The 14,518-nt window shown below is 41.2% G+C and overlaps 1 protein-coding gene across 1 annotated transcript in view; it reads right to left on the reverse strand.

Annotated features, from left to right (window-relative positions):
* The window catches only part of LOC126412209 (transient-receptor-potential-like protein), a 219,084-nt gene that overhangs the window by 72,189 nt on the left and 132,377 nt on the right, over positions 1-14,518 (reverse strand). The window contains exons 13-15 of the mRNA XM_050081692.1: positions 12,541-12,736; positions 12,290-12,457; positions 4,377-4,602 (exon numbers count right to left, since the gene is read on the reverse strand). Coding sequence (XP_049937649.1) covers positions 4,377-4,602; positions 12,290-12,457; positions 12,541-12,736 — 590 coding nt within the window. The remainder of the gene's footprint in view (positions 1-4,376; positions 4,603-12,289; positions 12,458-12,540; positions 12,737-14,518) is intronic.

A 14,518-nucleotide genomic window follows, 5' to 3' on the forward strand; every position in this document is an offset into this window, starting at 1 on the left:
ACAGCACCTATAATTCATGCACTTGCAGTACTCTTGCTGCCATGACAGTAGCCATCGCTGCCCCTTGAACATCCTTCCTTGGGGCTCTCTGTGCTGCCTTGCAGATTTCCCTGGATCCTCTGTACATCACTTGTGGAAGTTTAGCCACAAAGCTTGGCCAGGCCTGTATTGCCACCTTCAGCGGCACCTCTTGATGGTAGCTGTGCAGGTCTTTTGTTTTTCCAGGCCTCCTGCTGGACACCCTTTGTCTGCTTTGTTGCTGCACTCCTTGTAGCCCTGCTCCAATGTGGCACCTCCACGTGACACAGCACCTATAATTCTTGCACTTGCAGTACTATCGCTGCCATGACAGTAGCCATCGCTGCCCCTTGAACATCCTTCCTTGGGGTTCTCTGTGCTGCCTTGCAGATTTCCCTGGATCCTCTGTACATCACTTGTGGAAGTTTAGCCACAAAGCTTGGCCAGGCCTATATTGCCACCTTCAATGGCACCTCTTGATGGTAGCTGTGCAGGTCTTTTGTTTTTCCAGGCCTCCTCCTGGACACCCTTTGTCTGCTTGTTGCTGCACTCTTTGTCGCCCTGCTCCAAGCACCTGCTACAGTGCGCCCAGTACACTCGCTGCTGGCCCTGGCACCACCTTCCAAGCCCACTGCCAGCCTGCCTCCATGCCCTGTGCCCATTGCTGATCCTCAGCTCTCTACTCCTGCCCTTGGACATCTGCTTTCTCTCATGCCCTGGGATTTCTTCCCAACAGGCACTTTCAAGGCGCATCATGTGCCCTCATCTCAATGATGCACTGCTGCATCCGGCCCTAGTTGTGGCTCCGGCTATCTCCTCTGTCCTGCGTCTTCTCTTTGCCAGCACTCCTTTTCTCCATTCCATTTCTCTCAGCTGCCTGTGCTGTGTCCTCCATAAGGAGGAGGAGTGTCGTGTCTGTGTACATCACCTCTGCCAAGGCCACCATATACTCATCAGTATAGTTTTGCTATCTCTGTCTGAAAGGATGAGGAGTGCAGTGTATGGCTGGTGCCCAATGACGCAGCACACACGCCACATAGCATTGCCCTGTGGGTTGCTGCCCTGCCAGACACCTGCAGCCAATGCAGTTCCACAGCAGTGTGGCTTCCACTGCAGCAACGAGGACACTGCAATCATTGGACACAGCTGACACTATCTCGTATCTGTGAAGCCATGTGACCCCAGCCACTTCCTGGTACCTATGCACTGGGTGGCCTATTAAGATTGCTGCCTGCAGCTGTTCACAGTCTGATGCAGATTCTGAAGGTGAATCTGAAACGACCATGAATCCGAGTGACATTGATGAGTCTCCTATACTGCGCACAAGGGCCAGGACTATGCCAGTGCAACCATCGATTGTGACCATGATCAGTTTTGACCTTGCTGATTAACCTATATTGGCAGACTGTCTGCTTTCTATTGCACCTTTGTGGATCTTATTCAGAGAGTAATAATTCTTCTTCTAGATCAGGATGATATCTTATGTTCTTTTCAAGGATAATCTGTTTTCTTGTTTTTTGTGTTTTCTGTTTTCATTTCTTGTCAAAATAAACTTCCATTGTTAAATGCTATCTGGGAAACTTCATGTTTTTTAGGCTATTCCATCCCAAGAAGTTCAAGAACCAGCCATCTGTTGAAAAGGCGATGCTCACCCTATTCTTTGATTACTCAAGTGGGAGGCACTCGAGCACCCACCCTATTATGCTGATTTCTACCCATGCAACTGTCATGCCTTCAATACCTTAAAAGAGGCATTGAAGGGTCAATGATTACTGTCGAATGAGAATGTGCAGCAGGCTGTTACAGATTTCTTCTCCAGTAGGACATGGTATTTCACCAAATGGGTACCTTCAACTTGTTACATTGGTGGAATGATTGCCTCAATGCTCACAGCGATTTTACTTGATTGGCATACCAATTCTGGACTGTACAGTCTTTGAAGGGAAGTTTTTTGATTGCGCCTTATAATATCACAGTAATATTTTCTGTTTATGATGTACAGTGATGAAAGTTCTTCTCTGAGAGTAATGTGGCAGATCCACCTTCTTTTTGTCAGACAATTCAGTATTGACCCTAAAGAGGGCTTCCTCTAACGTAAAAATCACCATGTGCACACCACACACTTTCAGCTACCTAAATAGTACCTTTGTTTGTGTAGTCCATACCTGACCTTACAATTATCCATCCGATAATGAAGATCAAGAAGTTTGCATCTGAGATTGTTGCAGAATTGTCTGAGCCTTTTGATCAAACCTCCCACTTGGCTCCAACCCAGAGTTTCACTACAATTCTGGGTACAATGCTGTAAATAACGAGCCATACGCTGTAAATAATGAGCCATAGTTACACCACAAGTGTGATGATAGCTGCTTTTACCAGTCAAACTAGCTGTCTAAAGGAACAGAGGATTACTTCAGAATCCATGCAGATGACATCATTTGTGCCATCATGAGCTATGATTTGCAGCTGGATGCATACTGTGCATTGTGTTCAGTAGCTACCAGCAGAGCCTCCACATCTCAAACGGTGCCTCCCAGCAAACCTACTGAGTGCACATGGACCTCCTTTCTCCGGTGTGCCTGCTATTTTCCTCATGGTCTCCGTAGCCCCACTAATGTTGGAGCTCACAACGGCCAATATAACCAACCTCTGCTCTTGTCTTGACCGGACAGGGTCATTAGACAGTGTCCAAACATGTGAGGCGCCCTGTGATGACTCTGATATGTTCCTATTACTAAGGTGTAAGAGGCAAGTGTGTGACCAGGTCCCACATTTGCCTTATGCCCAAAGATATGTAGACTTACCAGTGACTGCCACACACCCCAAGTAAGGACAAACAGGTCAGATGTTGTGTATTGGAAGACACAGCGACATTGAGATTTTCAGCACCATCAGAGGCATAACAGCTTCCATCCATGGTGTCCTAACATATGGTTTCAAATATTTTATTGAATAAACATCTGCATGCTATCTTATTCGTATCCAAGGTGTTTCTGAGAGGACAATGCAAGCTTCGAGAGATTACTGAAAAGTTCAAATGTATAAATTTTAGTTAGGAAACCCTGATCTAAAAATGAATGAGTCAAAAGTCATTAGAGAAAATATGAAATTTTCATATTTTTCTACTACTGATTTGATGAAAGTTGAGTAGATACAATTTTGTAGTAATTTTATTTATCAGCTCATCTCCCACACCGTGATATATTCATAATATTTGTTCAATGTGAAGTCCCCCAGCTTCTAAGCCATCATGAAATCATTGCTCATAGTTCTGTTCCTTGAACAATGTCATAAGCAGCAAGAATTTGTGCAAAGAAATGCTCTTCAGTCTTGAAAAGTGTCTCAAACTTAAGATATTTCATATACCTGTACATGAGAAAATCTAGTGGAGGCAGATCATTTGGAAGAGCTGGTCACAAACATGACATATTATTCTTATCAACCTTTCAGGAAACATCAGATGCAAGTATTTATGAGGATGATGCTTGAAGTGAGACAATGGTTTGTCATATTGCAAACACATGTATTCAATATTGAAACCACATACATTCACAAACATCAAACCATCTCTAGTGCAGTAGTGGAACTCCCTGTCCCTCATAATATGTGCCTACAATGTTGTAACCATAGTCATAATGGAGTAATTCATTGAATCCTGCAAGAAGCAATTTATAGCCTCTTGTATTCCACTGGATGACTTATCTTACAACAGGAAATAATTAATGGGAAGTGCCCTCCACTATTCACCTCACAATGTTTACAGACAAAAGTTTCTTTTCTCAAATGGATAAACTTGCACTTTTCCATTGTCCCTGGAGGTTATAATCATCATAACCATGGAAAACTCATGTACACATGATGTCCCTCCTAAGGATCGTCAGGTGCATTTTCTTTGGTGTTTTGCTAGATATTTGCAGTTTTGTTATTCAGTGTTTACCTGGTGTCAGCCCAAACAGATATTGCTCATTACATATTTCATGCAAAGTCTACTTTCAACATAAAGTACCATTTTGTTTCCCATTACAAACAAAATTATTTTTAAAACAAAATCTTACGTGACTATTTGATGGAGAGCCCCCAAATTAGTCTAGTGCGATGTTTGTTTTATCGATATGTAGTAATGGGGACAGTAAAACCTGCAGATCAACCAATACTCCAGAAGGGTCTGAGCAGCCTTGCTGCATGGCGGTAACAATCAGTGCAAGCCACAGTGGTATGCCTGATGACTCTTAGGAGGGATGCTCTGTGTAAGCTCTCTGACCAAATTTTCAGATGAGAATTTAGTTTTACCATTTTTCTCCTGTAGAGCAATTGTACAAACATATGCAAGTAAAAATGTTTACATAATGATACTTTACCTTTCTCTCTTGTGTCAGCGCTAGTGACATCCATTCCATTCTTTCGGAAGACTTCAAGCATCTGGCATTTCATTGCAGAAATTTCTCCTTTAACTTCATTAATATCATCCTCTGTGACAGGATTTTCTTCAGCATGCCTGTGCATAGCAGACACATATCTCCAAACAAGTGATCGCATTACAGCTGTGTAGCGGTAATCACGTTCCTTCTCTTTTCGTTCCTTGCGCTGAAATGTAAATAGCATATGAAGACAACTGAAACACCATGGTAATGTTATTGTCACTCATATTGATAATGCTGATGTTCCTGTTATATGCAGTATAATGATAGTGTGTTTATTGCTTGAGTTGATTTTTTTTTTTTTTTCATTCTGTTTGTTATCAGCATGTCACATTTATATTCATATTATGTGCACAGGCTAGCACATATCCTGAAGTATGATTGGGTGTTTCACTCCCATTTGCAGTTAGGAGTATGCTAGTGTAATTCAGGACATGCATCAGTACAGAATTTGTACACACATTTAGAGAACAACAGAATTAAGATTAAAGCTGTATTTATCCATAACAGTAATTTAGTGTGTTGTCAGACAATGTACACTCATGCTCATAAATTAAGGATAATTGCAGCATGTGGTGCCACACAATGTGACACTGCACAAAACTGGCACTAATAGCATAGGCAAATAGGGAACACACACAACACAGATCTGATAAGTTTGAGAAAACTGTCCCGAAACACATGTGCTACAAAATGCCACTGTTTCCTGTGCATGTGCCCTGACATCAATATAGGATATGATCACCATGCACACATACACAGGCCACACAACGGGTTGGCATACTCTGGATCAGGTATTCAAGCAGCTGCTGGGGTGTAGCCTCCCATTCTTGCACCAGTGCCTGTCAGAGCTCCTGAAGTGTTGTAGGGGTTTGAAGACGTGCAGTTATACGTCGACCGAGAGCATCCCAGACGTGCTCGATGGGGTTTAGGTCTGGAGAACAGGCAGACCACTCTTTCGCCTGATATCTTCTGTCTCAAGGTACTCCTCCACGATGGCAGCTCGGTGGGGCTGTGTGTTATCATCCATCAGGAGGAAGGTGGGACACACTGCACCCCCGAAAAGGCGGACATACTGGTGCAAAATTACATCTCGACACACCTGACCTGTTACAGTTCCTCTGTCAAAGACATGTAGGGGTGTACATGCACCAATCATAGTCCAACCCCACACCTCAAACTATGACCTCCATACAGCTCCCTTTCAAGGACATTAAGGAGTTGGTATCTGGTTCCTGGTTCATGCCAGTTGAAAACCCAGCAAGTATCGCTGTTCAGACTATACCTGGACTCGTCCGTGAACGTGGAACCACTGTTCCAATGACCATGTACTGTGTTCTTGACACCAAGTTTTATGGGCTCTCTTGTGATCAGGGGTCAGTGGAATGCACCTTGCAGGTCTCCGGGTGAATAAACCATGTCTGTTCAGTCGTCTGTAGACTGTGTGTATGGAGACAACTGTTCCAGTGGCTGCAGTAGGGTCCCGAGCAAGGCTATCTGCAGTACTCTGTGGCCGTCTGAAAGCACCGACGGTGAGATATCGGTTTTCTTGTGGTGTTGCACACTGTGGACATACCGTACTGTAGTGCCTGGACACGTTTCCTGCTGGAATCGTTGCCATAATTTTGAGATTACACTTTGTGGCTCATGGAGGGCCCGTGCTACGACCTGCTGTGTTTGACCAGCCTCCAGTTGCTCTAGTATTCTACCCCTCATAACATCATAAATATGTGTTCTTTGAGCCATTTTCAACACACAGTCACCATGAGCACCTCTGAAAACGTCTGCACACTTACTCACTGCTCTGTACTCTGACATGCACCAACACACCTCTGAATATGTGGACTGTTGCCAGCACCACCGTGCGACGGCCAGAGGTCAAATGCACCGTGTGGTCAAACGGTCATACCCCGAGGTGATTTAAACCCACAAACCACCCACCTAAGCGCTGTTTCACCATGTATCAGCAGTATCCTTAATTTATGAGCATGAGTATAGATAGAAAAATGAGTTAATAAATTGAATTAATTTTCTATTTGTGAATCAGAGTGTTAAAAATAGATACTTCATAGGGTGCTACTTGCTGGAGGTGTTTTTCCAAAGTTTTTAAACAGATTAGTAATGAATGGGGGAATATAAATGTCGAAGTTTGAAAAAGGTCACTAGCAGAGGGCTCGGAAACAGCAAGAGTTTTAGTAAGCAGAACTATTCCAATTAATAACAGTAGCATTATTAAGTGAGAAATACCGCTTTCGTATAATGTCTATCCTGACAAAATGGATAACTCTGAACATTTTAGGGATTTATTGTATTCAGAAGTGCACAAATATTGGAAAGGACTGAAATTTTGTCAATGAGAGAATCAAGAGTATGGACATTAAGGCACTGGCAGTGTACAAATGCAAATAGAATCTTCATAGATTTCTCGCCACATCATTTTGCAGTGTACATGACAATTTCAGAAAGTGTATTACTCCCCTTCCGTCTTTTGGGAAGTGCCTCTGTCGTGCAGTCTATCTCCATATATAGCCATTATCAGTGGTAGACATTTAAAATCCTCATAATAGCTGCTCCGCAAGCATTTAACTACCTTCCAGTCTTGTGTCTATGTGGCTGTCACCTTGCACTAGTTGTCCCAATTCTGCCTGTTGTTACTCCCATATGATTAGGTTGGAAGCTGCTCTGAAATCAAAACCCCTATCATGGTTAATGATATTTGGTGTCACGTTTATTTCAATTTCCTACTGTCCAGAAACCACTTCCTGGACAGATAATGAACATCTTCATGAAATCATATGCTTACTCTTCCATTAATATGTGCTCAGTCAGTGCCAGTTTATGTTTCCGGTTGAGTCTTCTGTCTTACAGAGATAGGTGGATGAGCATATTCGGTTCTTGTCAAGGGTATGAACTCTCATCACCAAAACTTGTCCAAAACTGACATCACAGAGCAGATAGTGACAGTTCTAAATGATACAACTTAAATTGCCACAAGGCATTGTGAAGCATTTTAAATCGGAGGCACCAGTGCCATATTGTTTATATGCTCTACCAAAAATGAACAAGGATGTACCTTGAAGTTCTACAGCTATTTCCATTGGGTAACCAACATAGGCACTAGCAAAATATATAACCCTCAAGATAGATACCCATGTAGGTCACTGTACAACCTTATAACTGTGTAATGAATAGTGTAATGAATGGGCTAAATAAAATGTGTGACTGGCTTCAAATTTCATTAGCATCATTTGCATTCAGATCTCAGCCACACACCTGTTACATTGCCCAGTTTCTCTCCTGACATGTCCAGGAAATTAGTTAAATAGTGCGCATGATATGAGTGGTGCAAAGTAATAGTCCTTGACACGGTGTGGCTATACTTAACTAAACAAAACATTTATTTTACACATTTGTATGAGTTAGGAGTGCAACAAGACAATGATAGGCTTTGTGTATTATCAGTAGTTCAGCACTTATAGTTGCAGTTCTATAATTTAAATTTTTTGTTTGTGTCTTTCCATGAGATAATCACACGACTGTTTAAAAACTAAGAAAAATATTGGAATTCCACAACATCATGCAAGGATTTATGAGTCTTCAACTTCACATTGTAATTAAGAGTTCACAAAATCTAGTGCAGGTATTTTGCCTATGTACTCAAGCATTTGCATACATATTATGAGTCCCTAGATCTGTCTAACAAAATTTTTTAAATGCTTTCAAAAGCAACTTATACTCTGCACTTCCACTGACCATCAAAGACCCGAAGTCAGAAAAAAATGAGCGTATGGCATTGGTGGCCGGGAGACCCCATGCGGGGCGGTTTGGCTGCCGCTCCACAAGTTCTTTAACGCCACTACAGCGACTTGCGACTAAATGAGGATGAAATGATGATGAAAGACACACAACACCCAGTCATCTCGAGGCAGAGAAAATCCCTAACCCCGCCGGGAATCAAACCCGGGACCCCGTGCGCGCATATATATATATATATATATATATATATATATATATATATATATATATATATATATATATATATATATATATAATAGACGGAAACATTCCAAGTGGGAAAATATATCTAAAAACAAAGATGATGTGACTTACCGAACGAAAGCGCTGGCAGGTCGATAGACACACAAACAAACACAAACATGCACACAAAATTCAAGCTTTCGCAACAAACTGTTGCCTCATCAGGAAAGAGGGAAGGAGAGGGAAAGACGAAAGGATGTGGGTTTTAAGGGAGAGGGTAAGGAGTCATTCCAATCCCGGGAGCGGAAAGATTTACCTTGTACCTCCATTATGACAGCTGCCACCCATTCCACATCAAACGGTCCCTTCCCTACAGCCTAGGTCTTCGTGGCAAACGAATCTGCTCCAGTCCGGAATCCCTGAAGCATTACACCAACAACCTGACAACAGCTTTCGCATCCCGCAACTACCCTCCCGACCTGGTACAGAAGCAAATAACCAGAGCCACTTCCTCATCCCCTCAAACCCAGAACCTCCCACAGAAGAACCACAAAAGGGCCCCACTTGTGACAGGATACTTTCCGGGACTGGACCAGACTCTGAATGTGGCTCTCCAGCAGGGATATGACTTCCTCAAATCCTGCCCTGAAATGAGATCCATCTTTCATGAAATCCTCCCCACTCCACCAAGAGTGTCTTTCCGCTGTCCACCTAACCTTCGTAACCTGTTAGTTCATCCCTATGAAAACCCCAAACCACCTTCCCTACCCTCTCGCTCCTACCCTTGTAACCGCCCCCCGATGTAAAACCTGTCCCATGCACCCTCCCACCACCACCTACTCCAGTCCTGTAACCCAGAAGGTGTACACGATCAAAGGCAGAGCCACGTGTGAAAGCACCCACGTGATCTACCAACTGACCTGCCTACACTGCGATGCATTCTATGTGGGAATGACCAGCAACAAACTGTCCATTCGCATGAATGGACACAGGCAGACAGTGTTTGTTGGTAATGAGGATCACCCTGTGGCTAAACATGCCTTGGTGCACATCCAGCACATCTTGGCACAGTGTTACACCGTCCGGGTTATCGGATACTTCCCACCAACACCAATCTATCCGAACTCCGGAGATGGGAACTTGCTCTTCAATATATCCTCTATTCTCGCTACCCACCAGGCCTCAATCTCCGCTAATTTCAAGTTGCCGCCACTCATACCTCACCTGTCATTCAACAACATCTTTGCCTCTGCACTTCCGCCTCTACTGACATCTCTGCCCAAACTCTTTGTCTTTAAATATGTCTGCTTGTGTCTGTATATGTGTGGATGGATATGTGTCACATCATCTTTGTTTTTTATATATATATATATATATATATATATATATATATATATATATATATATATATATATATATATATATAAAAAAACAAAGATGAGGTGACATCTTTAACGCCACTACAGCGACTTGCGACTAAATGAGGATGAAATGATGATGAAAGACACACAACACCCAGTCATCTCGAGGCAGAGAAAATCCCTAACCCCGTGTCTGCTTGTGTCTGTATGTGTGGATGGATATGTGCGTGTGTGCGAGTGTATACCTGTCCTTTTTTCCCCCTAAAGTAAGTCTTTCCGCTCCCGGGATTGGAATGACTCCTTACCCTCTCCCTTAAAACCCACTTCCTTTCGTCTTCCCCTCTCCTTCCCTCTTTCCTGATGAGGCAACAGTTTGTTGCGAAAGCTTGAATTTTGTGTGTATGTTTGTGTTTGTTTGTGTGTCTATCGACCTGCCAGCGCTATATATATATATATATAAAAACAGAAAATGTCTGCTTGTGTCTGTGTATGTGCAGATGGATATGTGTGTGTGTGTGCGAGTGTATACCTGTCCTTTTTTTCCCCAAGGTAAGTCTTTCCGCTTCCAGGATTGGAATGACTCCTTACCCTCTCCCTTAAAACCCACATCCTTTTGTCTTTCCCTCTTTCCTGATGAAGCAACAGTTTGTTGTGAAAGCTTGAATTTCGTGTGTATGTTTGCGTTTGTTTGTGTGTCTATCGACCTGGCAGCACTTTCGTTTGGTAAGTCACATCATCTTTGTTTTTATATCTAAAAACAAAGATGATGTGACTTACCGAACGAAAGCGCTGGCAGGTCGATAGACACACAAACAAACACAAACATACACACACAAACACAAACATACACACACAAACACAAACATACACACAAAATTCAAGCTTTCGCAACAAAGGAAGGAAGGGAAGGAGAGGGAAAGACGAAAGGATGTGAGTTTTAAGGGAGAGGGTAAGGAGTCATACCAATCCCGGGAGCGGAAAGACTTACCTTGGGGGAAAAAAGGACGGGTATACACTCGCACACACACACATATCCATCCACACATATACAGACACAAGCTTTAAGTATGTCTGCTTGTGTCTGTATATGTGTGGATGGATATGTGTGTGTGCGAGTGTATACCCGTCCTTTTTTCCCCCAAGGTAAGTCTTTCCGCTCCCGGGATTGGAATGACTCCTTACCCTCCCACTTAAAACCCACATCCTTTCGTCTTTCCCTCTCCTTCCCTCTTTCCTGATGAGGCAACAGTTTGTTGCGAAAGCTTGAATTTTGTGTGTATGTTTGTGTTTGTTTGTGTTCCTATCGACCTGCCAGCGCTTTCGTTCGGTAAGTCACATCATCTTTGTTTTTTTATATATGTTTTTTCTGACGTGGAATGTTTCCCTCATTCCCAACAAATGATGTAAACTACTTGTACACCCCCTCCCCCCACCCCTACCCCATCGCAGTGGGGGCTTTGCGGTCCACGGTACTAGCAAGTCTGTAGATCCCTATCCTAACTTGTCTAGCACATGCAACGGACTACCAGGTTGCCAGATCTTATACCATCAGATTTTTGTTTATGGAGTTGGATGTAGTCTGAGGTCTACAAGTGAGAGGTAAGTACGCTAGATGTAATGGTTGGTTGCATCATGGACGCTGCTGCCCTCGTTAAGGAATGTGCAGAGGCACTCAATCACACAACATGTTTTGCAAAGAGTGCACAAATGCATTGAAGTTGACTGTCAGATATTCAAACATTTATGTAATGTGACATGTATGATTACGTGTAGAGGTGATTGTGTTAGAAACAGTTGTAAATGTATAAACATGATGGTATATTGAATAAAACAGAAAATAAATAACAATGTAACTTAAATGTGTTCTATCACAGAAACCATCAGAACAGGGTATATGCCCATGTAATGATTTTTGCTTCAAATGATTGTAACTGCCATGTGCCCTGAACATTGACCTTTTCTTCTGGAATACCATGTATAAGATGACAGAGCCATTATTTTTCCAAAGATAGGACTAGAAAGTGCCTGAAATCTTGTTGAAGGAACCATACTGTCAATCAGCTGAACTGATTAACAGAACCTTTGTAAACATAAATCAGGCAGGTGACACAGACTCAGTTCTGCTGCCCCAAGATATCAGTCCAATTTTTTGCCACTGCTTTATTTGCTTTGCATTTTCTGTACCTAATTCTAGACAGTTGCATTAGCATGAAAGCCATATTGTCCTTATCACTGATTGCTGCTGAGACATGTTAGCACATGTATTCATGAACATACTGAGTTTCCCGCACTGAACAGTGTTGACTTCTGGAGCTCCAATATGTAAGAATTACCACACTTATCAATCATGTGTAACTGATATTGCATGCATATGGGATGATTAAGGCTTTCTCTTCATGTAATAATACTAAACACATATAACAAAATTGTCACAAACACATAATGTATTAGTATACCATGATTGACACTGTATTTTTTTTGGATGTGAATTGTGGAATTTTAAATTTACCTTACCTTTGATGACATTCTACGAAGCTTGTCCTTTTTGCGCAGCCCAATTAACTTAAAAATGAGTTTTGGTGTGGGTAGTATATTGAATGGTGGTGGTAGTGTAGCACTTTCTTCAAAATAGCTCATCCAGAGCCGAGTACGGGCAAATTTCCATTCCGTGTCAGAGTGCTCCTGCAAAATAATAAATAGTCATTATTTGTGTTATTTTTCTGACAGTTAATTTGATCCGACAAAAACAGAAAATGGGTACTCACATCTATCATAGCATATGAATTGGACATCATAGCTATGAGGAGGTTCAGTAAGACAATCACATTGATCACCGAGTATGAACCAAACATTAGTAGTCCCCAGAATCGAGTATATGTTTTGATTCCTGTTAGTTCGAAGCTGTCCAGTCCAATCATGCCAAAGCTGGCCCAGAAGAGTGACTGTGACGATTCAAATAAGCTGCAAAAATATGTTAATTTTAGTTCTTTGGTGAAATAAATAATACTGAATGTTAAATGGACATAAAATTTGCACTTGTTTTTCTTCTGTTAATTTCTGTGTAAAATTGTGTTTAATGTATGTGTAAAGAAAATCTGTATAGACAGTAATTATAAACATTAATGAAGTATGTGTGGTGTATCTATGTCTGAATCTGAACTAACTACTATGAAACATAAGAGTACATCATAGAAGTGGTATAAATTATTATTACTACTTGATTATAGTGAAAATGGCTCTTGTGTGCCAACTGGAGACAAGAAGTATTGTTATGAGAAGTTAGTGTTGAAGATCAGTATCAATAACGATTGCCACATTGTATATGGAGACAAGAAACAGAAAGTGGCAAAAACTGAGTGGAACAATATATACCTTGGAGCAAAAAGCATTAATTAAAAATGTCAGAATGAAGAAAATTGGATTTTAGTATTTTCCTTGAAAAATTGTAACAAAGTCTCAAGGGGGGGGGGGGGGGGGGGAACTGTATTTTGTCAGTTTGTGAAACCACTCTGAAGAAAACAGGATATAGAGCATTTCAAGAAACTTGGGAAAGCCTACTATCAGTTATCATGAATGATATTACCAGGAGACAAGAAATTGCATTATACAAAGTTGTGCAACAACTCATGTAGCAATAAAGGAATACAGTACCTACACACAGCATATACGAAAGCTGATATCAAGCACTAGCCATAACTTTAGACTGAAGAGGAAGAAGACAACAGAAAGTAATATGGAACTGGCAAACACAGCTTGTACACAACTATTGGAGACTAAACTAATTATTTATGCACAGTATGGGAGGGAAAATTATAGTCTAAGAGAAATTAAAAGAAAGGAAGAACAAACAAAGATTAATCTAGTTGAAATAATAATATAGAACAAATCATATACAGAAAACTATTAATTAAGAATGCTACATTTAGTTAGTTCATTTCATATTCCATGGATCATTTTACATGATAATTCGTAGTGCTTGAATAGTAGAAACAGGAATGTTCTTCATGAATGGCAAATAATGGAAGTAATTATATCATATAAAAAGGAAACTGAGACTGATGAAGATAATTATAGAGTACTTCTCAGCCATTTCATTTATGTTATGCATATCAGTGATTAACAATCATTTTGCAGTGTTAATGACACTACTTTTAAAGGATTAAAACTGGTTTAAGATAAGCAGATGTAGGAATTACAGTACCAGAGTAATAAGATGAATTTTAGGTATTAGTAGGAGAGAGAAGGAAACAAATAGATAAGGGAACAGAATGGGGTGGAAGACAAAATCATGGCGATAATGAAAAGCAAATGGTGGTGTGTGTGACATGTAGTGAGGTCAGTTGTTGATAGGTAGATCAGGGGAGATCTTTGTAGAATTACAGGAGCCAAGAAAAGACCCAGATGACAGTGTAATGGAAGGTGTGTAGATAACATTAAAAAACATAAGCACAACAGGGACAAAGGCCATAATGCGTGGAAAAATCTAGAGGCTGTCTTATCCAGAAGTGGAAGTTGAATGGCTGATATTATTTGTAGAAAAAAAGAGAAAAAATATAGAAATATGTATAAACTCTGTCAGGTTTTACAAATTATGTTAAGTGAGAATTTATAGAAAAATGGGACTAGAGAGAAAAATACCACTAAGAATAAAAGAGGAGTAATACAAGGTCATAGTTTGCCATTCAGCATGTGTTTTGAAAATATTTTATGCCAATGGCAGTGAGAAATTAACCCTGGGTTAAG

The sequence above is a fragment of the Schistocerca serialis genome, chromosome 7, assembly GCF_023864345.2.
Source record: "Schistocerca serialis cubense isolate TAMUIC-IGC-003099 chromosome 7, iqSchSeri2.2, whole genome shotgun sequence".
NCBI lineage: Eukaryota > Metazoa > Arthropoda > Insecta > Orthoptera > Acrididae > Schistocerca > Schistocerca serialis.